Below are 25,514 nucleotides of genomic sequence, written 5' to 3'. Positions count from 1 at the left end.
AATCACCTTACAGTCAGGTGTTTCAAGTAGGAAGTATCCAGCCTCTTTTTCTATTGCACGATATCTTAAACTGTAATTCTGATCACAGCAAACAGTTCAGCGCAGGAAATCAAAGGTCTTATCTAAAATACACGATGGAAAATCTTGGAGTATCAAGAGCTCCATGAAGGTATTAATCGGGCCTGTGTTTAAATCAAGAGCACTGAGCTTAAGCGGTGACTTCTATTAGTCTCTATTCAGGTTGCTAATATACTCAAAGAAATGTACAGATGGCACAGCATTTTTCATTCACTGAAATTTAAAGTGTGAACAGCAATTATTTATTATTTATTTTATTTGTTACTAATTATTTATTTGTTACTAATGAAGATGCAACTTCTAGTCTGCAATGTGCAAAGCTTACCCATAATTTCTGAACCCACGCAGACTCATGGATCCATGTTGCTTAAGGTGGTGAGAGGACGTTATTGCCTCTGTGTATGGTTCCAGAATTTTTCCTTCTGAATTTTCTTTTCATATGAGATACTGTATACAGAACCTGACTGCCTTTTTGACTTTCCTTTGTCAGGTTATTAAACTAGATCTAGTGGTCTACTGAGCAATGTGATATTCAAGTGTCTTGATTCCCACCTTGAAGAGGCGAATGACTTGCACTTATTCAAGTTGAAAGTGACTGTTGGTCCTGTGGCTTTTGTGGTGATTCATTCTGCAGATCTGTTAGGCTAGCCTGGATCATGTTAATGATTCTGGCTACTGAAAAGGGATAGGAACTGCTTAGTAAGGGAATTGGACTAGATGAGCTCCAGAGGTACCTTCCAACCCCTATGATTCTGTGAAATGTCCTGAGGAATCCAGCTCTGATCAGAAAACTGTGCAGCAGTAGGGAGCACATCATGACAAGGAACTAGTCGGCATTAAGTTCTGCTTGCTGAAAGCATAAAACCTGCGATAGGAGACAATCATTGAGAATAAACCTCTTGATCTGGGGCATAAAGCTCTTCTATAAATTTCTGTATTTTCTGGGCCTTCCCCAGATTCTACACTGGTACACAAGCTTTGCATCTCTTACTTCCTTCTGCTCTTTGGCTGGAAAACTCTAGTTGTTGATGCTCTATTTTTTTCTGCCTTTTGGTTCATCCTCATCTTTCTGTCCTTCTTTCCAACTTTCTTTCAGCCTTTCCATCCTCCTAGCAGACATGGCAGCCTCTTCTGCACACTGAATGTCTGGGCTGGAGATGATGCGGCTCCTACTGCCTCAATTGGGGCCGGTTTGGCAGACAGGGCAAGATATCTGATCCCTGCACTGAGGATGAGGTAAGCTGTGCCCCGTACTGGGCCTCAGAGGGATGGATGCTCAGGACCATGGAGCTGGCAGATCCTCGGGATTCAGCTACTAGAGGGGTGACAGCCCACTGTGCCACGTCCCTTCAGGCCAGCCGAAAAGCCCCGATCTCGAGGCCATCCTCCCATCTTCATCAAGTGTGCGAGCCGGCAGGACGGGTGAGGACGCGTGGGCAGCTCTGTACCCAAGCACGGCAAACGCGGCCACCTCTTCCAGGCGCCATTTTCGTGGCCCCTCCGTGGCGTCGGTGGGACCCCCGGCGGCGGCCGCGAGGAGCCGCTGCGCTCCCTCACACGGGGGCGTGGGAAGACCGCCGTTATCGCAGAGCCGGTGCTGAGGACGGAGCCGACAGGCCCGGCTGCCGGGACAGCGAGGCGCAGAGCCGAGACCGCCGCGGGGCCGCACAACCGCCGCGTCCTCCGCAGAGCCGCAGCGGCCGGGACTCGCAGCGCGGAGCGGTTCGGGCGGCGGCTGCGCGCGCAGGGGAGGGGGGAGACCGGCAGGGACCGCAGGCAGCGCCAGGCTGAGGGGAGCGGAGCGCAGCGCCAGGTGCGTAACGGTGCGGGATCGCCGCGGGCAGCGCTCGGTGGAGCGGGGCGGCGGCGGGCAGCGAGCTGCCGGCCGCGGCGGTGAGACGGACGGAGGCGGCGGCCCCGCTTCCCCCCGGCCCACCGCCGTTCCCCGGCGGCTCCGCGCACCTGCCGCGGGGCTGCGGAACATGGCTGCCTCGGCCACCCCTCGCCATCCCCTCGGTGCCACCCCGCCGTCCCTCGCCCTCCGATGGACGGCAGGGCTCTCCGGTGCCCGCTTTCCTCGGGCTGCCCTCTCTGCTGGCTGCTTCCCTTCTGCTTTAGAAGCGAGCAGTGCTTGCCGTTTCCCCTCTTCTTCTTCCACCTCCCCCAACCTCCCTCCCACCCCCGTTATCTGAAGGTGCCTTTTCGCGTAGTCACCTTGGAATGTGGCCGCCCCGGTGCCGTTTCCAGGCGCTGCTGCTCTCAGGTGGGTGCGCGATGCTTTTGCTTGCACGAACGGCTCCGTGCGGAGTCTGTGAAGCTGAGCTCTTGATTTATGCTGGTCTATGATCGACCCGCCTAAAATGAAGTCTTTTTCTCCGGTACTGATAATTAGGGAAGAGAAAAAGATCTTATTACAGCAGCATCCCAAGCAGAGGGGAGCTCTACTGGGCCCTGAGCCTGTGAGTGTGCAAGTGTATAAATCCATCAGTGTGAAAAATTTCCTTGGTGCTGTGGGTGAAGCCGTCCATACCTGTAAAATGTGAAACTTTAAATGCAGCGATCTTGGATTGTATTGCAGTAGAGTAGAATTCTGAGATGTAAGCTGATTGTGTGTGTTAGATTTACTCAGCAGTTCAGGAGGTAATAACTACGTGAACCTGTAAGAAGTTGCATCCATTATAGGCCATTACCATTTATAGTGTTGGTCTAAAAGCTGCTATGGATTTATGGACTTAAAGCACATCTAGGTATGCATGACATGCACCCCAAACCCTCCAAGCAAACAAACAGAAACTTCAGAACAAACCTTCTCATATGTATTTAGGAACCTTGTTCCTGTGAACACGGAACTTTAGCCTTGATTCATCTCAAATCAGAGAAAATTAAACCATCCATAGTGGTATAAATTTTCCCAAGCAGTTTAGGTCCCAGAGTTTGTGTGGACAGTCTGAAAACAGATGTAATATTGAAGAAAAAGTAGTGGATGGAAAGAAATCCTTTATTAATATGAATAGGGTTTATCCTACCCAGAACAGCATTTCTGGTGCTTGGAGTTTGAGATCTTTTTTGAAAGATATTTGTAACCTTTGTTTTCCTGCTATGGCAGGGCATGGTTTAAATTGCTTTTGCTTACTCTTGCTGAGTGTATTTTTGGTAGAGGTACCAATTTGTTCCATCCACCCTCTCTTCAAAAGTCAACCACACAGATTGCACGTGGGAAGGTGTGCTAGTTAGTGCTAGGAGCTTTCAGTGAGAATTACCTTGTTCATTATGGACTTAAAGATTTGTGGAACTGGATGCTATCCTGGTTGTGTATTAGCTTTTTCTTCATGTAAAGTCAGTAAATTGAGAAACAGAATGGAACTGAGGTCCATGACTGTCACTCTAAGGTACCCAAGTGGCTGGCTTCTGCCACAAGGTATTTTGTTACATGGTAACTTTTGCAAACTCTGTTGCTAGCATTGCAACGCTTACTCTGGTTTTGAGTTATATTTTAATCAAAAGTGAGATTTCCGACAAGGCACTTGGATGCTTTTTATTTTACCCCTTGTTAACACCACAGTGTTGCTAATTTGAAAGGACTGCCAGTCAGTGCACATCAGCCAGTTCTGTGTGGAGGTGGGCATCCCTTCCTGTGCCAGATCAGGACTTCACTGTACAGCACAACTGGATTGTATAAAGATGGAGAACTACCCTGATAAAAACTGTGCAGCAGTAACACCATCTCACAATGAACTTTTGTGCTGTACAAAGATACTTTGGATGCCAGTGAGTCCTGACTACAGTCCCTGCCCAAGTGGCAGAAGCCGAGAACTTGTGCAAGAAAACAAATCCTTCCCTACCAAAAGCAGAGGCACAAATATGACCCTAGATCTCAAGCTGAAATAGCAGCTACAGAAGGAATATAGTTCTGTGTCTGCTTGGAGACTTAATTAAGTGCACTGACATCCACTCGGTGAAGAGTTGGTGGTATAAATAATGAATTTTCCCTGCGTGCACAGCCTGTAATTGAAGTGAGATTGAAATCTGTTGTCTTCTGGATGGCTGACCCTAATTTGTTTTTAAATAGAACTAGTTTTCATCAATGTAATATGAACTACTTGAGGCAAAAAATAAGATCCCATTTGCTTTTGAAAGATGTCTGCTATGACAGGATAGTTGAGGGCTTATTAGACAATGAAAATAGAACTGGTTGATCAGAGGACTGCAGACTTTCTGAATGGCTGAAATCTTACCTTACGTTAAGACTGTAAATGCTGAAGAGTTATGCTGGTATCTAATTTGCTACACAGATATAAAAAATCTAGCAGCAGTCTTCAGAATCATCCCAAATTTTCCCCACATACAGCAAGAGAAATATTTTCAGTTCCTTTCAGTCCTATTATGCATTTGTTCAGTAAAATGACCGAAGGGGGTGTGCTGTGTGGGAAAGCTTTGAAATGTAGCTAGTTTTTATGCCTGCATAGGGAACTGCTACATCTTATAAGTAATAAAAGTGAAGCTACCTGGAGAAAATGGCCATCCCAAACCTATAGCTAGAAATTTTGAGGTTTTACTCACATTCTCCAAAATGCAGTAATTCCTTCTGATGTACTTAGTGTACAAGGAGAGCGACTGACTTGAGAGAGACAGAAGTTGAGCTTGGTTTGTGAAATTTCAGCTGCTGCTAACTCTTCTTAGATACCTGCTCAGACATTTGGAGAGACAGACCATCAAAACTGAGTTACAGTTCTGTAGGATGTGGCACCTTTGAATGGTAAATTTGTGCCACTGTTCTTGAATGGTAAGGAAAGAGTCAAACAGACTAATAATGAAACATCCAAACCGTAGGAACACACATCTGGCACAGTTTTGTGCTTTATGTTCAGGGACAGCCTCTGCTTTTCTAATTTTTTTAATGAATGCAACCTTCCTCTTTTCTGCGAAGCCAGTCTTTAAAACTGTCCAAATTGTCAATTTAAAAAAATAGCCTTTCACTGTCTCCTAAGATGGGAACAATATTATTATTGTGCCTTTCAGATTACTGTCTTTGTTCTGTGCCTGAAGCTGAATGAATTTTGCTTTTCATTTCTGTTTTTGGAAATGTTGCTTTTCTGCAGGATGCAGAGATCACATGTCTCTGTGCATAAGATGCTAGACTTGATTTGTAATGGAAAGACAAGCTTGTCTCAGGCACAGGAAGCGTTTTATTTTGAAGGTTAAAGTATTGGTTCAAAACCAATGGCTAAACTATAGTTTTCACAATTGAGACTGACTTTCTTCCTGCCTCCCCATTAAGAACACGGGAGAGGTAAGAGAGTATGTATGGCCCATTTGATATAGTCTTTCCTTTCCAATGAGAGAACATTAATCCAAATTTGAGGAATGTTGTTCAGGTGCTGCCTCTGAGTTCTTAATTGCAGACATTTGCTGCAGATTAGGCAACTTGTCCTTTCTGGTAGCAATGAAAACAGACTTACTGGAATCTTTAAACATTACTGAATAGTTCAGAAGTATTAGCACAGCTGGGATTCTGTTTTGTAAGAGCACAAAATACAGTGAGGAAAAATCATGCTTTTATACACAGAAACAAGCTGCGTGTCTTTGTAAAAGGCTTAATGTGCTCTCTGGAGTTTAGAGGCAGCTCAAATACCTTTTGCACTATAAATATTAAAGAAAACTTTCACATAACCAGAAAGCATTCAGAACTTATCAGCAAAAGTTTAGCAGCCTCTGTATTTCTGGTATCCAAAGCACCCAGACCAACTTTAATTCCAAGAAACTGTAGAAGTGAGAGTGGGGAAAAATAGTCTATATGATTACTGAAACTGCTGTGAAGGTCTGAGATGAAACCCTAGTGCAAACCCTCTCAGCCTTGTGTTTGTGGGTACAGGCTTGAAAAGATGTGGACCGTTTCTGGAGATAACAATAAATAATCAAGGACAATCACCAGCGTGCTTGAAAAACAGGGCATTAAGGGGAGTTTAGACTTCACTCTGTACAGCATAATAGTTATATCAACAAAACTCTTGGAGACGAGCAGAAAATGTTCTAAGAGTGTCTGTTGTAGTGTCTATGATTGTTTGAAGAGCATCTTGTGCTGCCAGGGTGGTAAAGGTAAAGAGATGGGAGCATCTCTCCTGTGAGGAGAGACAGAGCTGGAACTGCTCAGCCTGAAGAACAGGAGCTGAGGGGGATCTCATCAATGCATACAAATACGTGCAGGGAGGGTGCGAAGAACTCGGAGCCTTGCTATTTTCAGTGGTGCCCAGTGCCAGTACAAGGCTCAGCGGGCACAAAGTGGAAATGGAATACAGAAGGCAGCATCTGGGCATCGGGAAACACTTCTGTACTGCGTGGGTGACAGAGCACTGGCACAAACTGCCCAGAGGCTGTGAGGTGTCCTCCTAGGAGATCTCCAAAAGCCATCTGGACGTGGCCTGGGCACCCTGCTCTCGGTGTCCCTGCTGGAGCTCAGGTTGGACAGATGGACACAGAGGTGTGTGCCAACCTCAACCGTTCTGTGAAATGCGTGAAAATGAGAACGAGGACAACCAGAAGATGAACTAAGAAAAAAGGGAAAGAGCAGGAAAGTAAAAGTCTCCTGCTTAGCAGGAAAGTAAAAGTCTCCTGCTTAGGTACGTAGCTGCTAACAAATTGCTTCAGTTGTGTGATGAAGGAAGATTAGTGGTGTTCTGGACAAATTTGGGCTGTGGGTGTATTTGAGAAACTGCTGTCCTTGTTGTATTTAAAATTAACCTGGTGAGGTTCTAGGAAAAACTGCTATCTAGCAAAGTGAGCAGATTTAAGTTGTAGCTGACACCTAACTGGCTTCCCTCCTTAGAAACAGAATTTAAGATCCCGGTGGGGACTTCAGGATAATTGTGTGTTCAGTACAAGGCTGTAACGTTTAGCTTGTGGTGTGTGTAACGTTACTTGCAGCCCTGTGTGAAGTGTAATGTGTTATGGAGTGTTACAAAGTAGCTTACTCCTGTGTTCGTACTTAGTGTTACCAAGTTGGCAATTTGTTTTTTGTTTCAGTAACTGTTGGTAAATTTAAAGAAACAAATCTGACAGATAAAAGTGACCCCATTTTATGCCAAGGATGACTTCAGGATTCTACACAGCATTAGATACCTACAGATTTTTAATTATTTTCCTGAACTACTCAGTCTGCAGGTACATAGAAATCTGCCTTGAATACCTTAAATATTCCTTTGCTTCTTTTTAAGCATACTTGGCCATATATTTGGTGTGTAGATAGAAGAACATCCAGCAGCATAGAGTTAGTGGCTTTCAGTTGCCTCAATGCACTTCAGATAGACCCATTGTGTTTAGAATAGAAAAAAAATAATATCTTTTGCTTACTGATATCTACTGTAAGCCTGCAAGTTATTCAAGATTTTGACTGGTCTGGCAAAACATCAGAATCAAATTTAGAGCTCTGAGCAATGACTTATCTAAATGTAGATGTGAACTCAGTGTTTGTTGGAAAGCAGCTAAATTGACATCACCAGCAAAAGAATGTAGCAAAAGAAATGTATGTTCCTGGAATTCCATGGTTTGCACTGAGCAAAATACTAAATTGCTTCATTAGAGAAGCAGTTTGGGCAAATCACCAACAAGTTGTATTTTAGTTTAATTGTAATGCTCAGATGGCTCACAATGAGAGAGAATGGCAATTAAAGTGGAGCTTTGTTTCCATGTCTGTCTGCAAGACACCTATGTGCAATTCAAGATGTATGCTGTGCGAGTAAGTCCACCAGTAGGTATCCTCCACCAGGTACATTTTTACAGCTGAACTCATTCCAGCTTACAGCTGCTCAGCCCTCATCAGTGGTCTAAACTATGCCTATAAAGAGGGGCTTGTGAGTATAATGTAGTGTGTTTTCATCTTAGCTGACTTGTTATTCTCGTGTAAAACCTTATCTAAATTAAAACGTTACGTGAGTTCCCTACAGTTTGTCAGCCCTGATCGTGTTGACAGAGGATACCTTTAGCACAGTGTCTCTTGGTGATTTATTTTTTTTTAAGTTGAGCATATGTATGACCTGCTCATGGTTTATAGATGAACTCAGGTGTTTTCTTCATAGCCCACTGAATGGCAGTTGTTTATAGCCTTTACATAAAAGGCATTATTTCTTTGGTTTAACATTGGAAGCCTGTTATTCTGTCTCAAAAATGTGTTCTCGAGTGGTACTATTTAAAAGAAAATGTCAAATTTGGATAGTGTACAAAAACAGCTTTGCGCATCTCCCTCCCCATGCACATAATGCTCTTTCAAAGAAATCAGTGGCCATTTTGTGGAAAGTTTTGATTGTGTATGTTGTGTCTAATGTATTGAAACGTGCGTATGATTTACCTGTTCAGGATATCTTGGAAGGAGAAGAGGAATATATCCATTCATTTTTGCAGGAGGGAACTTCTGATAAATTCTGATGCAGTGATCTGTGAAACGATCTCAGGAATTGATGCTGAGTGCTATTTTAACAAGCACTGCACCTTTTTGTTCTGGTGTGTGTCAGAAGGTTCAGTGAAGGGACTAAAAAACTCCGTTATAGCAATGTACACAAGATGAACTACAGGAATGTTGTAGTCCTGAAACCATTTACACTTTTTATGAACAACTGGCATTAAGAACACCTACAGTGTTTGTGCTACCATACAAGCGTTTTAAAGAACATTCACATTAGCCTGCATAAACAACTAAACTGCAATCAATTAACTTTAGGTAAGAGCAACAATGCAGACAAACCGCAAAGGAAATAAAGTGCCATTAGTGCTTCTGTCTCTCTGATCTGAGTAGATAAATTGACAGACAGTTGTTGTTGTAGCTGTGCTATATCTTTGTTCTGTTTCCAGTTATACCATTGTCCTCCCTCAGGAATCCCTCAAACGTGTTTTCTCTCTCTCTCTCTTTTCTTTTTTTAATTTTAATTTATTATTTTTTAATTTTGAACTGCATGAGAGCAGTGAGAGTAAATTAAAATTCTTCTGTCTCTGCAGTTGTCTGAGTCAGCAGTATACAATCTAGGTCATGTGTTCCCAAACAGCTCTGATGCAGAATGTTTTCTTTCCTTCTATGGAGACTAAGTAGTTTCGCTAAGGTACAGTCATCTTGTCTTCTTTCCTTCTCTTTTGTGCCTTCACGAGGCCTGGGTAAAACATGTCTGAAAATCTCTACAGTTCTTTTTATTAAACCAAGATGAGCCTCCTCTGAGCTGACATCATCTTCCACTATCATTACATAATCAACTGACAATTAGAAGTGATATGTTGTCTCTTAGATGCAACAAATCACAGTAGAATTAATGATTCTCTATTGCATGAAATTACAGATTAGACAAACATCAGTTTTAACTTTTTTCTTCTTTAGGATGGCTGAAGCTCCTCCAAGTTACTGTTTTGTAGCCTTTCCTCCATGTTCCAAAGATGGGCTGGTGGTGTTTGGAAAGAACTCTGCACGGCCTAGGGATGAAGTACAGGAGGTGGTCTACTTTGCTGCTGCAACTCATGATCCAGGAAGTAAAGTTGAGGTAAGGGTGAACCATTACGTTTCAGCAATGAGAAATGAGTATTATCAAAATAAATAAATGATGCTTGTTTTCTTGTCAGATTATGAAATCCTCGTTCTCTTCATTCAAACCTCTCTTGAGTAGGGGAAGATGACATTTCTGAAAGTTCTAGAAGTGAAATTTGGAATGTAATATTTTTGTTGTTACTGTTTAATTGAGGAAATTTCCATGACTTGCACTTTTTCCAGCAGACAGGCTGATTTGTTCACATCTCAGGAAACTGCACTATGTACCCTATATGAGAGGAGGTTAAGAAAGGGGAGAACGAACTGGAAAGGAGGAGATGCAAGTGTGTAGTGAAGGTGAAATGAAGAAACTGAGGTAGCAGAAGGAAAGACAAGGATTAGAAGGGGTGGTCATTTGAGTAGAGGACCTGCATCCATCTCTGTGGCTGTGCAGAAGGCAGAAGACACTAGGTGGGATGCATGAGGAGTGTATCACCAATCCCTGTGGAACATTTATGGATATCAGAGTTGATACTTCCCCAGAAGAGATCCTAACACCAGTGCCAGTTTTATTCTGTCCTCAAAGTGGGACCACTTCCAAATTTTAGAGACGGTGGTGCTGTTTGTCTTTGCAGCAGTTAATGTTCTCCTGATTTGTTTCACTACTCATGTAATGGTTTAATCTTGGATGTAAAGTAATCCCATCCCCCTCCTGAAAAGCACAAACTGCTGCTTACTGCAGTGCTGAGTAAGTCGCACTGCAGTAGACCTGTGCTAGTAACAGAACACAAGTGTGACAATAAGACAGGAAGAAAACTGCAAAGTAGTTTTTTAGACAGCTTCTCATCACCAAACTAAAGATGAAAAAAAGTGCTTATGTGGAGGAAAAAAATTTTAAAGCCTTTGTCTCCTCAAAGGAGAATAAATTTAAGAGCTTAAAGAGCTAGAGTATTTGTTTATTTTGGAGTCTTTTCCCCATATCTTATCCTTCTCCTTAAATCATAGAAACTTTTTTTTTTTAATGGAGATAAAGTTTGTTGCAGTATGGTGCAGATGCAGCGTTAGACAAGAGAGTGAAGTGGACAAATACCTTAATGGTATGTAGTTTTACTTTTCTGAACTTTGGGCTTAAGCCCTAATTAGATGGTTACTTTGGCCTCTGCTAGACTATGTTATTGTATAATTCTACATTACCTTAAGAGTACTGTGATTTACAAAATGTGTGGGCTCCAGCTGCTTGCCTGAATTTTTCCCATTTCCTCTTAGCAGAGAATAAAAACACATTCAGTTGCTCTGGGATTGATGTTAAGTGATTGCTTGCACTGCATCTTCATCACACTCAGCACTAAATACTGTTAATGAGTGGGACTTTTTACTGTTTAAACTAATGTGTGTTAGAGTAAGGTTAAAACAGTTACTGGTTTTAATTATTTTATGAGGTCTAAAGATTCTCTGGTGGCTTTGCAGAGTCCTTTAGCTGCTTTCTTTCAGATAGACCTAAGCATGTGTTTACTTGCCAGTTTGAGATGTTTTTTCCTGCTTTCATAGACAAGTAATATTTATTTTCATGGAAACTACAACAGATAAAGAGCATGATAGCACTGATAGAGCAAATTCTCAGCTACAAAATGCTATTTTTCAACATAGTCACCACCAATAGCTGTGTGTTTCTCCAGCAATGCACAAGAGCCTGCATACAGGCACTTAAACATCTGCATAGCCATCTGGAACGTGACCTGTCTTTCATGCTGCTGTTGCCACTGCTGAAATGCACCACCCATTCACCTCACCGTGCCGACATTCTCTGTCTCCATAAATGTTCAATGTCTCCAACGAATGTCAAAGGGTGCAATTTTTTCTGTATGGAGGAATTCAGTGACATCCCTTTGCTTCACACATGCTTCTGTGTCAGCTGCCATTCTTTCAGGCTGCGCCCTCAGCTGCCATCTGTCACACGGCAACAACATGAAATGGAATATTGGTGGGAAAGTTCAACCTCTACTGCCATACCACCAGCATCCACCTCAGATGGTGGGCTGACATAATGAAATAGGAGGCATTGCTTCGGAGCAGCCCTTGTTATTATATTATATAATATATATATATTATATTATTATATTAAGTTCAGTCAAATGAATGAGTCTAGAAAATATCCATGTTGGAGAGCGATTCTCTTTAGATTTTGCTGTTTTTGTAAACTAGTCACTCCAAAGATCTTCCAAAAAGCCTTATAGTAATTAATTTAGTAGGAATTGTGACTGACTGAGTGGATTAATGAAAGTTCTACGATCAAAGTTTCAGGCTGCTAGGATTGATTCTAGGTTTTGCTGTTGTACAAACTTAAGGACTCTGATTAATAAGAAGATTGCAATTTCAAGCATGCTAGCTCTTCATGACATCTGAAGAGGAATATGATCTTCAGCTTTTGCTAATTAGCCAAAATGTATGTGGTGTTCTCCTAATGCAGAAACGTGTCTAATGCTCTGCTCATCTCAGGATAAATGCATACTTACTTATACACAGAACTTGTGCAAAACTCATTAATTTCCTGTGTACTGTTAATTGGATCCTCATAAGTTAAGAAAAGCTTTGGAAGGCTTGAATTCAGTTACTTCATATTTTTAAACTAGCAGCTATGTTTGACTCTATCTACCTTTCAAGCAAATTTATTCAGCTGTCAGAGATAATAAACTAATATGGGGAGTATAGAGGAATTTGAAAGCTTCTAGATGTATCCTTTGACATCACTATTACCTTTTTCTTTAAAATGTTCACTTACTGGGGTTTTGCTTTCGATTGCTATAGGTTTTCTTTCTCTTTTGTCCTATAAAATTAATTGACCAGGTATGAGAATGTTAAATGCATGTTTTACAAAATGAAAAGTGTGATTAACCTGTTTTATGCTACTGTTTCTCATAAGCCAATAATCCTTTGTGCCTCTGACTAATATTTCTCTCTCATCATACGTTTTTTTTCTCCTAAATGAATAGTTGTACCTCTTTATTGGCTTCTTATGCTAGATACACATCCTTCAGTGTCACTGGGCAAGGATGATGGACTTGCTTTTTGTTCTGTTCTACTCCTTACATGTAGTGTACTCCAATGTCTAACCCATTTTGAATACTTTTCCATGACTCTGTCATTCTTTTTTTACGACCTTTTATGAGGTCAAGACTCTCAAGAACTGTGTCCTGTTTGTTCTGTGCTGCTCATTTTTCCAACTGTGATAACGTACAATATAACAAAAAAAAAAAAGGGATAGCAGTTCATCTAGATTGTTGCTGTAAAGAAATCTAGCAGGCTTTGTTACATAGCAATCAGCCAGTGTGTGACAGCACCTTAAACAAGGGAGGATGGATGCTCAGGGAATACTGCATGTCATTTTAAGTTAGATGTCTGTGGCACAACCAACCAGACGGTAACCCTGCAGCTAACTCATCAGCATAATTCCTTCCCTCTATGTCAGCAGGTTCCCAAGACCCCGAACAAAGGGGCTTTTCATTATGGTCTATTCTGTGCCCGTGTGTGACAACCTTTCCAAACTTTGTTCACATTTTGCATTGTTATTTTGCAGTGGCAAATGCTGATCATTGCTCGTTGTAGTGAGCAGTATAGCAAACTTGTGTGCGCAGGTTAAAATCTTGCTTCCTTAAACATAAATAAGGCCCTTTTTGGAATCCCTGTACTAAAAGTAAGTATTTTATCTTTTCCCAGTTTTGGATTGTCTTGTGCATTAGTAAGAATTTGTGTTGTATGAGTTTTGAGATGTAAAACTGTTTTATTTTTAGGGAAGATTTTACTGACTAGACTTCTCTTGTTCTCCTGTAACCTGTCACTTTGCTGTGATTTTCTTTCTCCTGAAGAATTCCTGGCCTGATAACTTTTTTTGTTGCTTAGTTTTCTAGGTCTTTTTTTTTTTCTTTTAGCTCAGCCTCCCTTCCTTATAATCTACCCTTTTACCCACGATTAAATGGGTTGCTTGCCTTGCTAGAACACAGAGCAATACAAACTCCTCTGTCTTCATAGCACGCAATATCTTATGAGAGGAATGGAGTGAAGAAATTACAAAGAATGGTCCACAATAAAGTCTATCGCATGGAATATGCATGGTTTTCTAGTAAATTGGTATTAAACAGTCTTCTGGGCTTAAAGCCAGCCCTCTGTGGGGTAGGAGGAATTCCATGTTCTCTAAAAGTTTTTGGCACAGTTATGCCTTAGAGATGTGGTGTTGTTTTTTTGGTGTGGGGTTTTTTGGTTTCGGCTGGAGGGAGTAGTGAGATGCTCCTCTGAGTTGTCGGAGAAGTATAATTTTTTTTTTTACTGTGCATCACTTTGAACACTGCAGACAAAAACTCAGCTGAGGTTAACTATGGCATCTGGTTTGATGTTAGAAGGTGGATATAAAATTTGGAAAGTAGACTCTGATTATGTTCAAGTTGGCTTTGCATTACATGGATATACACTGCTCTGGTTTTTGTAACATAATCATCAGACGTCCTGCCAGTGCTGTAGTTCTGTTCTGATATACTTTGATTCCCTCTTATGCTGTCTGACGGGGAGGTTATCTGGGATATCTGTATTATATCTGGGAGTAAGATGTTCAGACTGTTGTAATATAAACCAAGCAGCAGCTGAATCTACTGAGAACTTGCTTTCCAGGTCAGACTGGCAGTGCAACACTTGCAGCTGTGTCACTGCAGCTGTGAACTTAAACCTGGGCGTCCCAGTGTGATACCTTCAGGGGTAAGTGCTGGCCATCAGGAAATCTTCAAGAAACATAGCAATGTCTGTGCCCATGATAAAACTTTTAATTTACTCTATGGAGATGCAAAAGATTGTAGTCTAAAGGGTTACAGTTCAGACACAGTTTAGGAAGCTGTCTTTTCTTGCTTTTTAGCTGAAAGTCAGCGACTGTATAAGCAGTCCATCATGGCATGCAATCAGACAGCTTAGCTCAACCCACCCTGTTTAAGTTAACCTTTAGACTTCAGAGGGGAAGCGCTATGCAGGCAGACAGCAGCTGATGAAAGAGAAAGTGGTTACTGCCTTCAGCAGGGTCTATTGCTTGGCTAATCTAAGCTTTTTCTCATTTCTACTCCATTACGAGCCACTGGCCTTTAAACTAATGTGTTTGACTTTGCTTTGTAAGATCATGCATGAGCCAGCAGTAATTCAGAGTTAGAAGTCAATCTCTTGGATGTTTCTGCTTTTTCAAAGCCTGTGTTTTGACTGTAGGGGAGTGCTGCTACTTTGCTTCCATTTGCCACCAAAGCAAAACTAGTTAGCTTGAGCTATGCATTTGTGTTTGAGAGGCAGAAAAAAACTTATATCCTCTTTTGGCTCAGCCTTTACTTGTGGCCAAAAATATGAGAGTGTTTCAAAGTGGCCAAACATAGAAATTAATTTTAGGGCATCTGTGAATTCTAAGAATCTCTCTCTTATGGTTTTTTGTGACTTTGTTGAAATCTTTCTTATCAGTTTTCAAAAATGAAGCTAATGAACTTCATCCTGCCTTCAGTTTTACGTTTGATTAGAATGCATGAGAGTGCTAGATTTGTAACTTACAAAACAAGAGATGAATTCTTTATTGCTAAATCACTTCTGACATGTAATGGCACCCAAGGCTGAGAGCACACTGCAGATGTGCTGCACTCAGTGGTTTGTTTAACAACTTGTACATTTCATTTTGTTGAGTTCAATTCATAGTGTGGCATAATGCTGGAGGCTCTCTGGTGGCTTGGTAGAATAGGTCAGAGTGCATGTAGTTCTGCTCTTTGATAGAAGAACTGTTCATCTTTTTCTAGCTCTCTTGAACAACCATATACTATCTTCCCAGTCCTCACCTTCACCATGCATGGGAATGCCCAGGATGCCCATGTCATGGTGGAATCACCTCCTGCAGCTGTATTGCAGTACAGTAGAAGCTGCACAAACAAGTTTCTTTTCATAATGAAAGGAGAAGTCTCTTGTGGTTATGACTTCCATATTTGCTTTTGGAATGCCTCCAACATACCTGTATGCTGTAGCAAGGATGGGAGGTACATCTGTGCTTTGTGCTAAGTTTAGAATTGCCTTGTTAAGACTCTTTTTTTTTTTTTTAATACTGTGAAATAAAGGAAACATTCTTAGTTTTCAGCCTGCTCAACTCTTCTTAAAGATGTTGGCTGCATCTCTTGCACATGAAGTTCCAATTGTTTACTTTGAGTTCTGCCATTGGAAATTCACTGTCACAGGATATGGTGCAGTTATACTGCCTTCAGGACTGGAGTTCTAGCAAATCAGCAGAGCCTGAAAACTGACTCACCAGCAGCCAGTGCCATCAGTGTGTCACTAGTCTTGTGGTTATTAGCATTCATGCTGTAAGAAAATCATTAGTGTTTGGAAATCCTGAGGCTGGTTGCTTCAGGAATTTAAGGACAGGATTGGTTGCAGGCAGACTCACAGCAGTACCTTCTGTCTGTTGGATTTGTCATTGTCCAGTTTGGCACAGCTCTCATTATGACAGGCTGCTATGCCACTGTGCTGGAGGGATTTGCCAGATCAGAAGGGCTCAGGGTTGGGGATAAGGGAGGTTGTGACTAATGCTTGTTCTTGAAATCTTGTCTTCACCTGAGCTCCAAGTTCTGGAGACCTAGTAGCTGCTGAGTTTTTCTGTGGATACTGTTGTCCTCTCTTAGTATTTTCTTCCATGTGTCAGCTGTTATGAACACATTTTCTGATTAGTGTGGAATAAAATGGTTTGTTGTACTGCAAATCCAGCAACTAGTTTTAACTGACCTACCTTTATGATTGATGCATCTTGGATTGAGGTGGATAACCTGGTTCCTCTGCTTCTTGCACCTTGTTTCTACTGTGAAGATAATAATTTATCCAGGAGATAGTTTTCTGATATTTTAAGGGGTAATTTGAGTTACAAATGGTGAAAATATTTCATCTTAAAATGAACAACCTATTGTTGTATCTGGATCTAGATGCTCTTGGCCTTCTTGACCATCTATGCACACTCCTGGTTCATGTTTTGGCCAAATATTTGACCAATATCCCCAGGTCTGTTTCCTCTACACAGTTTTCCAGCTACTCTGCCCCAGCCTGTAGTGCTGCCTTAGATCTTCTAAGACAATTTATATAAATAAGATGTGAATGTTGTGTATGTGTGTTGATTTTTTTTTAAGCTGAAAATGACACAGAAATATGGCCTGCGTTTGCTTGGGGGGGGATAAAGGGGGTGGAGGAGGTGGAGAATCAATGTAGAAAGTGTTGGATGTATTTTGTTTGCTGTTTCACATGCTTTCCTCTGCACTTAGCCTACTGCCTTCCTTACAGACTGAAATATTTCTAAATGAAGGAGGTGCCTGGAGAGGCCCCTGATTACACAGTTACAAAGCACAGGCACTTTCTTTTTTTTTTCAGGATTCTTTGTATCCTTCCAACAGAAGCACACAACTTCCTCTTTCTCCTTTACTGATGCTACTGCCGATAATAAAATCTTCTTAATGAATTGCAGCTTTGGAAATGCTTGGTTTTGGGATGAAGCCCAAATTAGTAACTGTTTGGTGACAGGGATATGCGGTAGATGACGGTTTGCGAAGAAAAAGTTGCAGCGTTTTTCTCAGTGTTTCACTTTTCAGAATGTTCATCTTTTTTTTTCTCCTAGAAAATTAAAGCTCCAACGTGTGCAAGGTTGTTTAAGAGGCTATTCAGTCAGGGGATGCTCACAAGGATGGACTTACAGAGTACTGACATCTTCTCTGTACTGCCTCAGGTTTTTGCTTTCTCCTCCAGAGTTGAGATGGTTGATACACTGTATGACTCTGCAGGATGGCTTCAACTTGCTGATGGACCACCTATGAGATTTAGGGAGCCAGAAATCGCCCTGTGGAGTGGTTGAGGTCTCTCTTTCTGCAGACTGCCTGAAGTTTGCTCCTGTCATGTCTTTGTGTGTTACATAGGAAGGTGCTTGACCCAGCCCCTTTTCATATTGAGGCAACTCTGTGTTCTCCTTTGCATATACCCAGAAGATACAGCTGCTCTCTATTCATTCTCACAAATATACAAAGTGCTTTTCCAAATAATGGTGACTGGTAGCTCTGGACAAAATAAAAATTAAAAAAATAATAATAATAATTGCACAGCATGCCAAAAATATATATATTTGTTGGATGGTTCTTAGTTCCAGGCTAATGCCAGATGTTGTTGTGCTCCAATAGATCAATTCTGTATCTACTAAATGATAGTCTATTACTATGCAAGCAAGATATACGCCAGCTTGGTCAAATATTAGGGATTTTTCCCTGTCAGAATCATATCGCCTAAGCCAAATATCAAAATTAAACACATGGCTAGAAGGAAAAGGAGAGTATGTCCCTAATCTGTTCTTAATTCTGAAGAATGGAAGTGTTTCCCTCTCTTTTGAAGCATATGTCCTTCGTGTAAATCATTGTTTTACCTATATTTTTCCCTGTTTGCATAGAATTTCAAGAGTTTGTGTTTACACATAATTCCCAATGAAGGGAGCAAGCTGATTGCTGGTGTCTTTGTGTGGTCATAGAGGGCTCTAAAAATGTCATCTCTGATTTAAAAAAACAAAAACAGAAACAAAACATCTGTATCTGTTGAACATTTTAATTGCATGCTACATTATTACCATAAAATTATTGTTCAAGATGGGAAGCTGAGGATCACGCTTTGTAATACTTAGAGTAGAAAGACAAGTCAGGAAAAAGAAAAAAAAAAAGCTTATAATTGCTAGTCTTAGATTTCCCAGGCTTAGTTTTTAATGTAGACACGTTATGTATTTTGAAGAGAAGCAACTTTGAGTTCACAAATCTTTTCTATTTATCCTGTTATGTCTGAACAAATATTCCTGCAAAATTGTGCAGATTACTTCCATCAGGGAAGGTGTTGCACTAGGAATGCTAGACATTAAGAGCTGTCTCATAAATATGACAATTTCAGTTTCCTCAGACAAAAAAAATCTGTGGCCCTTGAGGAACTTGGTGTGACCTCAGAAATAAAATGTAAAGCCCATTTCTTTGGTTTGTCCAAGTCAATGATCTAAAGATGGATCAAGCTTTCTTCCATGCTGCCTGGGAAAACAGGGCTTGTTTTTATATTCCAAAACAAGAGAAAAAGTCTATATGAAAGATAATGAATGATTTCTTTCTTTCTTTGCAGTGTCAATGACTTCTGTGAGCCTTCCTTTGCATCTTTGACTTGTCAGAATGTATCCATAGAACTCAGATTACAGTAAACCATTTAAAATAGCTGAAACATCAATTTTAAGCAAAAACAATGTCTGTGCTTTTCTTTCTGTGGCTGTTTTTCCACTGAACACTTTCAAGTCTTGACTTTTCTTTCTATCAGCAGACTTAGACTTGGTGCAGGGAAAGCACTAAGGAAGAGAGGGAAACTTTCCAATGTGCTTTGTCCAATTACTGTTATTACACCATTTACATAAAATACAGGAGATGGTTTTTAAGTGAGATGAGAGATTGTTTTGGTGTTGTTACACAGAAAACATGAACTGTACTGTTAACTCTGAGAAACAGACCACCTAATTCTGCTTTCTACCGCTTCTAGCACTTGAATTCTGCAAGACAAACTGAAGCCTTCAGCTGTTGAAATAGATGTCTTCTCCCAGTCTTCTGTAGTATCAAGACATAAAGGTTCAAACCTAACAAATATTGTTTTAAAAAAATTCCCCAGCTCATACTCAAGAGGTAGACTTTTTTTTTTTCCACGATGTGTATCTTGTCTCTACATTAAATCTTGTGCAAAAGATTGAAGTCTATGTTAGAGTCAGAAGATTAAATCCAGTGCTTGCTGCTGTTCTACATTTTCTCTTCTTATTTTCTCTGCCAATGCAGTGCACGTATATTGAGATTGAGCAGGTGCCAAAGACTCATGCTGTTGTGCTGAGCAGGCCATCCTGGCTATGGGGAGCAGAAATGGGAGCCAATGAGCATGGAGTCTGTATAGCTAATGAAGCTGTCGTGACCAGAGAACCAGCTTCTGAATCTGAAGCCTTGCTTGGAATGGATCTTGTCAGGTGGGTGGCTTGCTGAGCTGTGAACATCCTTTTAAAGGCCAAACATTGATGATGAGAATGGGTAAATGGGTAATGGCTTTAGTGGTGTTGGTGTTAGAAGATTTTAAAACAAAAGGCACCAGATGCTTTAAGGCACTTGGAATCTGAAGTTGGCTACTGTCTATGTGCTGTGTGTGCATAATATGAGTTCTCTAAACCTACCTTGTCTACCTACTGTAGAGTCTGGCAGTGACTATTCCATTACATTGTTAGTTAGGAACTTCTAATTTGTAGCATCAGATTGCTGATGCACCCTTCATTCTCCACTGCTTTAGAAAAGCTTACTCTGACCTAAAAAGCTTATCCTGGGCTTGTAGCCAACTGTAGGCATAAACAAACTGCTATGCTTCAGCCCATGCATTCCAACACAAACCATTGCCCTTTTTTTAAATTCTGGCAAACAAAACTCCATGGAAGTCTGTTCATTGAAGGCTGTCTGCCTGAAACACTTGTGCTGCACTGTGTGTCTCAGTCTGCATGCTGATGCTACAAAGAAGAGAATTTAAAGAAGAGTTACATGGAGGAAGAAAGCTGAAAATGAAAGGACAAGAGAATATGGTGCAAATCCATCACAAAGAAAGGAGCACGAATATTCAATTTAATTATAAGATAACACAGGACAACTGCTAGTTATGTAAGCAAATCAATTTCAGATCCAGTGATCCTGCTGAAATTTTTCCTAGGACCCCTAATGAGCAGGATGAACCAATTTCAAGAGCATACTGATTTTACTTGATCTAGTGAAAGATGGGAGAGATTCTGGATAACTGGAAAAGATTAAATGTTGTGGTATACCTATAAGTGTTGACAAGAGCTGTGGGTATAGACCAACATAAGGGAGAAAAGGCAATTAAATATCATGGAGATGACAAATGTTCAGTACTGACTGTTAGTCATGAAAAATCCTGTCAAACACTTCTAGTTTGCCCCTGTAATGAGTTAACAAATTTTAATGCTAAAGAGTAGAAAATAGATACTTTGACTTTTACAAGGTCATTAAAACCTTGGAAGGTATTCTCATAAGTAAGCTGGGAATCCTAGTCACATGAAATTGCTGTTAGATGTATAGCTGCCTGAGACTGTAAATGTTCTGACCCTAATGTCTCTGCAGAAATACAGTATTGGGTTCCAGCTATCACAGTCAAGAATAGTGTGAGCGAGCTGGAGGGGAGACAATGAAAATGGGAAATATAATCTAGAGAATCTGATCAATGGGAAGTTCATGAGGGAATTGGTGTTACTTTCCTTTGGTACTTTTTCTAATTCCAGTGTTACTGAAGGAATCTACAGAGAAGTTGTACATAGGAGGGCTAGTGAGTTTGATTGCATTAAGGGAGATAAAATAGACTGGGGAGCTTTTCTAAGAAACTGTAGGGCAAGCTTTTATCAAGATGAGGGATGTGGTAGGTGATTTTCCAAGGTCCACCTTTATTTTAACCCTCCTACTATCATGCTCCAATTTTAATAAACCGTTGCTTTAAGTGCACAGTTCTGTTTTTGTTGTTTGAGGTTATTGCATTCTCAAAGTACTGTTTAACTGATGAAGTATGTATGTTATCCAGTAGCTCTAGGTTTATCCACACTAAAATATTAGGAAGTACCAAAATATGGAGAAATGACACAGCCTACCAGTGGTCATCACCTGGAGATGTTACTCTCCCTCTGTTCCTTCTTATCTGCAGAGGAAATTGTTTGTAGCTGTAAGGCAGACAGCATTTGAGGCAAAGAGAAGTAGGGATTTTGCAGACTACCATCTGTCTTTTGTTGCAGCCAGAGTGGTTCTTTCTTACTGCAAAGACTTGGTTGCTAGCATTAAGCTTAACTGTTTTGGATGATCTCATAGAATAAAGAGAGCCATCAAGTGCAAAATCAATCATGTAGGCTGCAATGAAGCAGCTGGCACCAGCTCTTGGTACCCATCTGCAGAAATGGTTATCTCTGTCACTCAGGATTTATTGGAATGAAAATTAGAGGAGGAATTTTAAGCTCAATTAAGAAATGCACGTCTGCTAGTCCTCTCCCCTGCCCTCCCCTCTCAATGAAAACCCTATTGGATATCTGTGAAGTTGCACTTCATGAAGTTCTTAGCTTGTTTAGTGCATGGCTGCTGATACAATGGCCAAAAAAATGTTTCCTCACGTATGGCAGTATAGTGGGTTTAAGACACGTCTGCAGATTTTTATCTTGATAGTATATCACAGAGCAGCAGATGAGAACATAAGAATGATTCTTAAGAAGGGATGGAGTTTGTGCAGTTGACCTGGGGGCCTATCCCCATCCCAGTTTTATCTAAGTGAAAAACATAATGGTAGTTTTGACAGATGGAAATATTGGGAGAAAATTGATTCCAGCATAACTTCTGAAGAGATAGAATAAATGAGAATAGAAATTGAAAAGCTTAAGATAATTTTTGGCAATCTTGTGGTTTTTCAGAATAGCACTGAGGCAGTAGGCTGTACTAAGTCGCAGAAAATTTCTTAATGGATAATTCAAGCTGTCCAATCTCAGTGCAAAATTACTTTAAGCTTTTCTCACAGAGACCCTTAACAAGTGCTCTGAAATGTGTTAGTGGGAAGGTTATGCTAAGATATGCTAGAATCAGCCAGCAAGTTGATGCCAAGATAAGTGGCAAGACCTACACTTTTGTAGAGATGTGTGGTTGCTGTGTCGTTTTTTTTGTTTTTTTATTTTCCCTGTCCCTTGCAACTGACAAATAGGAGCACACAAACAAAAGCAGAGCCTAAGCCTTAGTAAAGTGGAAGTAAATGTAATATTGAAGCTATTTGCCATACAGTAATCTAAGAGAGATTTCTGTAGCCTAAATCTCTGCTGGAGTTTTCAAAGAGAAAGCTAGACTAACCATCTCAGAGAGAAAATTGCAGGGAGAAGTAAAAAGTATAGTGTGATGTTGTGTCTCTTGCCAGGTTTTGATCTAATTATAATCTAACGCTTTTGATCGTAAGACAAGGAGAGGAGTCACTGGGTGACTATATGGCCATCAAAGTAGTTATCAATCCATTAATTTACGTGGACCAAGGAAAGTTTGTGGAGTTGTTCTTAGAAACTAAGACATGCTTTTGAGCTGTCTTTTAGTAGATGATGTATATAGTGTATGCTGAGATTGGTGTTTCCGTGTTATTCTGAAATAGTGACAGCACGAGAGAGGAAAAGAATGAAGGAGTAATATAAATGCATAGAGACTGAAAATGGAGGCAACAATGCAAAATGAGTTTCAGCTAATACGAGGAACAAAATGAGAGGGATGTAAATATGAAGTCAAAGGATGATAGGGGAGGAATTGTCACTTTTAAAGCTAGTATCTAAAATTTTAGTGGGTTCTCCTTTGTCACTAAGTAAATGCTGCTGAGAGAGATGAAATTGTTGCTTTCAATAACTCAGACTAAAACAAGGCTAACAGTGGACTATGCACAAATTCCTCTGTCCTGTGTGCAATAAACATCAAGGATAACATACGCTTAGCTTCCACGGCCAATTAAAAATCTGTGCATTCAGGAAGAGAGGTTGCAGGCAGCTGGTAAAACTGATTACAATCTCTTATGTCCTGTAATAATCTTTTCTAATTTTCCACTGTTTTGTACAGAGCAAACTTGTATATAGCTGTTACTTTAAAAAGGCCATTTAAAATTATTCTTCATTACATTCTGTCTGAGTAGGAAATATTGAAAGGTTATAGTGCTTATAGTGCAGCCAAGGTCGTTGGTTGGTGGTTTGAATTCTTTGGCCAGCTCTGATACTGAAAATAAAGAAAGCAGAGTAGAAAATAAAAGCTTGAAACAAAATGTATTTCATCTTATAGTTCTAGTAACTCAATGAAGTGAGAGCTCTTACACCAGGCAGACTTGGCACTTCTGTGTTTTAATACAAGATCAGTGCTGCTGTTCAAAATGAATAACTTAGACATCTCACTGTTATATATCTGCTTGAAAATGTTTTGCTCTTTTCATACAGACTTGGCCTAGAAAGAGGTTCAACAGCCAAGGAAGCATTGGATGTAATAGTTGCTTTGTTGGAAGAGCATGGGCAAGGAGGAAATTACTATGAAGACGCAAGTTCATGCCATGCTTTCCAAAGTGCATTTTTGATTGTGGACAGAAATGAAGCCTGGGTACTGGAAACATCTGGAAAGTACTGGGCAGCTGAAAAAATCACAGGTCAGTTCATCACTTACAGCAAGCCTAGTTCATAATAAATGTTTTATTATTGTTTTGGAATTGTTTTGGAAGAATTGTCTTAAAGTACCTGAGTTTAAGTAACTAATTTATGCACGTGTTCGATTAAACCATCAGTTTTAATCTTTTTTTATATATATATTTCTATTACTTTCAGCTTTTAAGCATTGATTTACATTGGTTAGTGTAACAGCATTTTCTGTCAGGTTGGAGAATACGTCACCTGTATACAAAAGCTATATAATCATTATGTTTACACTTTTATGTTTGATAAGTGTTGTGCTTTCCCAGATTTATTTACTGCTTGGAATGTGTCAAGAATCTTTTCATTGTAGTTAATGTAGAAATTATTACTTACTAATCTGAAATATTAAGAAGCTAGGATAAGAGTTAATAGCTTTGAGAAAAGGGCTTATGTGTAGGTGGTTGTCTTAATTTCAGCTGGGACAGAATTGTTTTCCTCAATGTTTGGTATGATGCTATGTTTTGGTTCTCAGAGAAAAACAATGTTGATAACACACTGATGTTTATAGTTGCTGCTAAGGAGCATTGTACAGAGCCAAGGCCATTCACAGTGAAGGGCCCAAGGAACTGGGATTGAACAGAATTAGGATAGCTGACTTAAATTGACTGAAGGGATATTCCATACCATATGACATCATGCAGAAGGAGTTTTGAAGGGGAATTGGGCTCTCTTCCACCTCTCAAGGTCTAGCTGGGCAACGGTTGGCAGGTGATGAGCAATTCTTTGTGCATCACTTGTTATGTACATCTATCTATCTATATATCTATATATCTATCTATATATATATGTCATAATTATTTTCCTTTTTCTTTTCTCTATCTTAGTAAATAGTTTTATCTCAGCCCATAAGTTCTACTTTGCTTTTTTCACTATCTCCCCCATTCCATTGGGAGGGGGGAGAATGAGTGAATGGCTGTGTGGTTATGAGCCACCTGCTGGGTTAAAGCACAACAGTGGTAAATTGAATGGTCTGCTTCTGTTTGCTATATATTTATATATATATATTGAATTATATTTAATATATTTAATATATAAATATTCCCATTTCTTACCTAACAGTGCAGGATAAAAGTTCTTGTTTTTGTGTTTTTCTTTAATAGATCATTTGTTTTTCTCTGTGTGTGAAGCCAGAGCTTCCAAAGTGACTTCTAAATTTCGTTAACTTTGTGGCTGCCCTTACTTAAAACTTTGTAGAATATATGTGCTGCCTTAATATACTAAGATTGTCTAAGGCATATATTTTTTGAGATCTGGTTTATCATTTTCAGTATTGAAGGGGTTTTTATTTTTGTAAGAGAAGAACTTTATAAAAATTACACACACATTTGAACGAACTAAAAAAATTTCTAGGGTTATGAAATGACAACTGTCTTCTATTGACCTACCTGGCTGCTGTTTGAAGTGCTTCTCACTTAACCTTTTTAGCTACATCAGCAGTATATAACCTTCGTGTGCTACTTCCCAGCAAGTAAACTGTTGACTTCATCTGCAGCTTGTATCTTTTTGAAGTGAGACTGCAATCCTGTTCCCATTTTTACTAGCACATTTCTCTTCCAGGGGTCCTTGTGAGCAGCAGATTAAATTGACTAGTTTCCATCTCCTTCCTGTAGCCTGCTGAGGCTGACAGGATGAAGG

General features: G+C 40.3%; 1 protein-coding gene across 3 annotated transcripts in view; it reads left to right on the top strand.

The window, feature by feature from the left end:
- Positions 1–1,475: 1,475 nt before the first annotated feature.
- SCRN1 (secernin 1) overlaps positions 1,476–25,514 on the top strand; it is a 33,539-nt gene continuing 9,500 nt past the window's right edge. Inside the window, exons 1-4 of one of the 3 annotated variants that reach the window (XM_085226290.1) lie at positions 1,476–1,500; positions 9,434–9,593; positions 19,444–19,625; positions 23,634–23,836. In XM_085226290.1, the coding sequence (XP_085082416.1) occupies positions 9,435–9,593; positions 19,444–19,625; positions 23,634–23,836 (544 nt within the window). In that variant the 5' untranslated portion in view covers positions 1,476–1,500; position 9,434. Of the gene's footprint in view, positions 1,501–1,563; positions 1,892–2,321; positions 2,342–9,433; positions 9,594–19,443; positions 19,626–23,633; positions 23,837–25,514 lie in introns of those variants that run through there. The other 2 variants (XM_085226289.1, XM_003207159.5) reach the window with 2 other exon arrangements.

This window comes from Meleagris gallopavo, chromosome 6, assembly GCF_905368555.1.
Source record: "Meleagris gallopavo chromosome 6, MGAL_WU_HG_1.1, whole genome shotgun sequence".
In the NCBI taxonomy this organism is placed as follows: domain Eukaryota; kingdom Metazoa; phylum Chordata; class Aves; order Galliformes; family Phasianidae; genus Meleagris; species Meleagris gallopavo.
The sequence above is the reverse complement of the archived record's forward strand: the minus strand, read 5'-3'. Positions and strand labels throughout refer to the sequence as shown.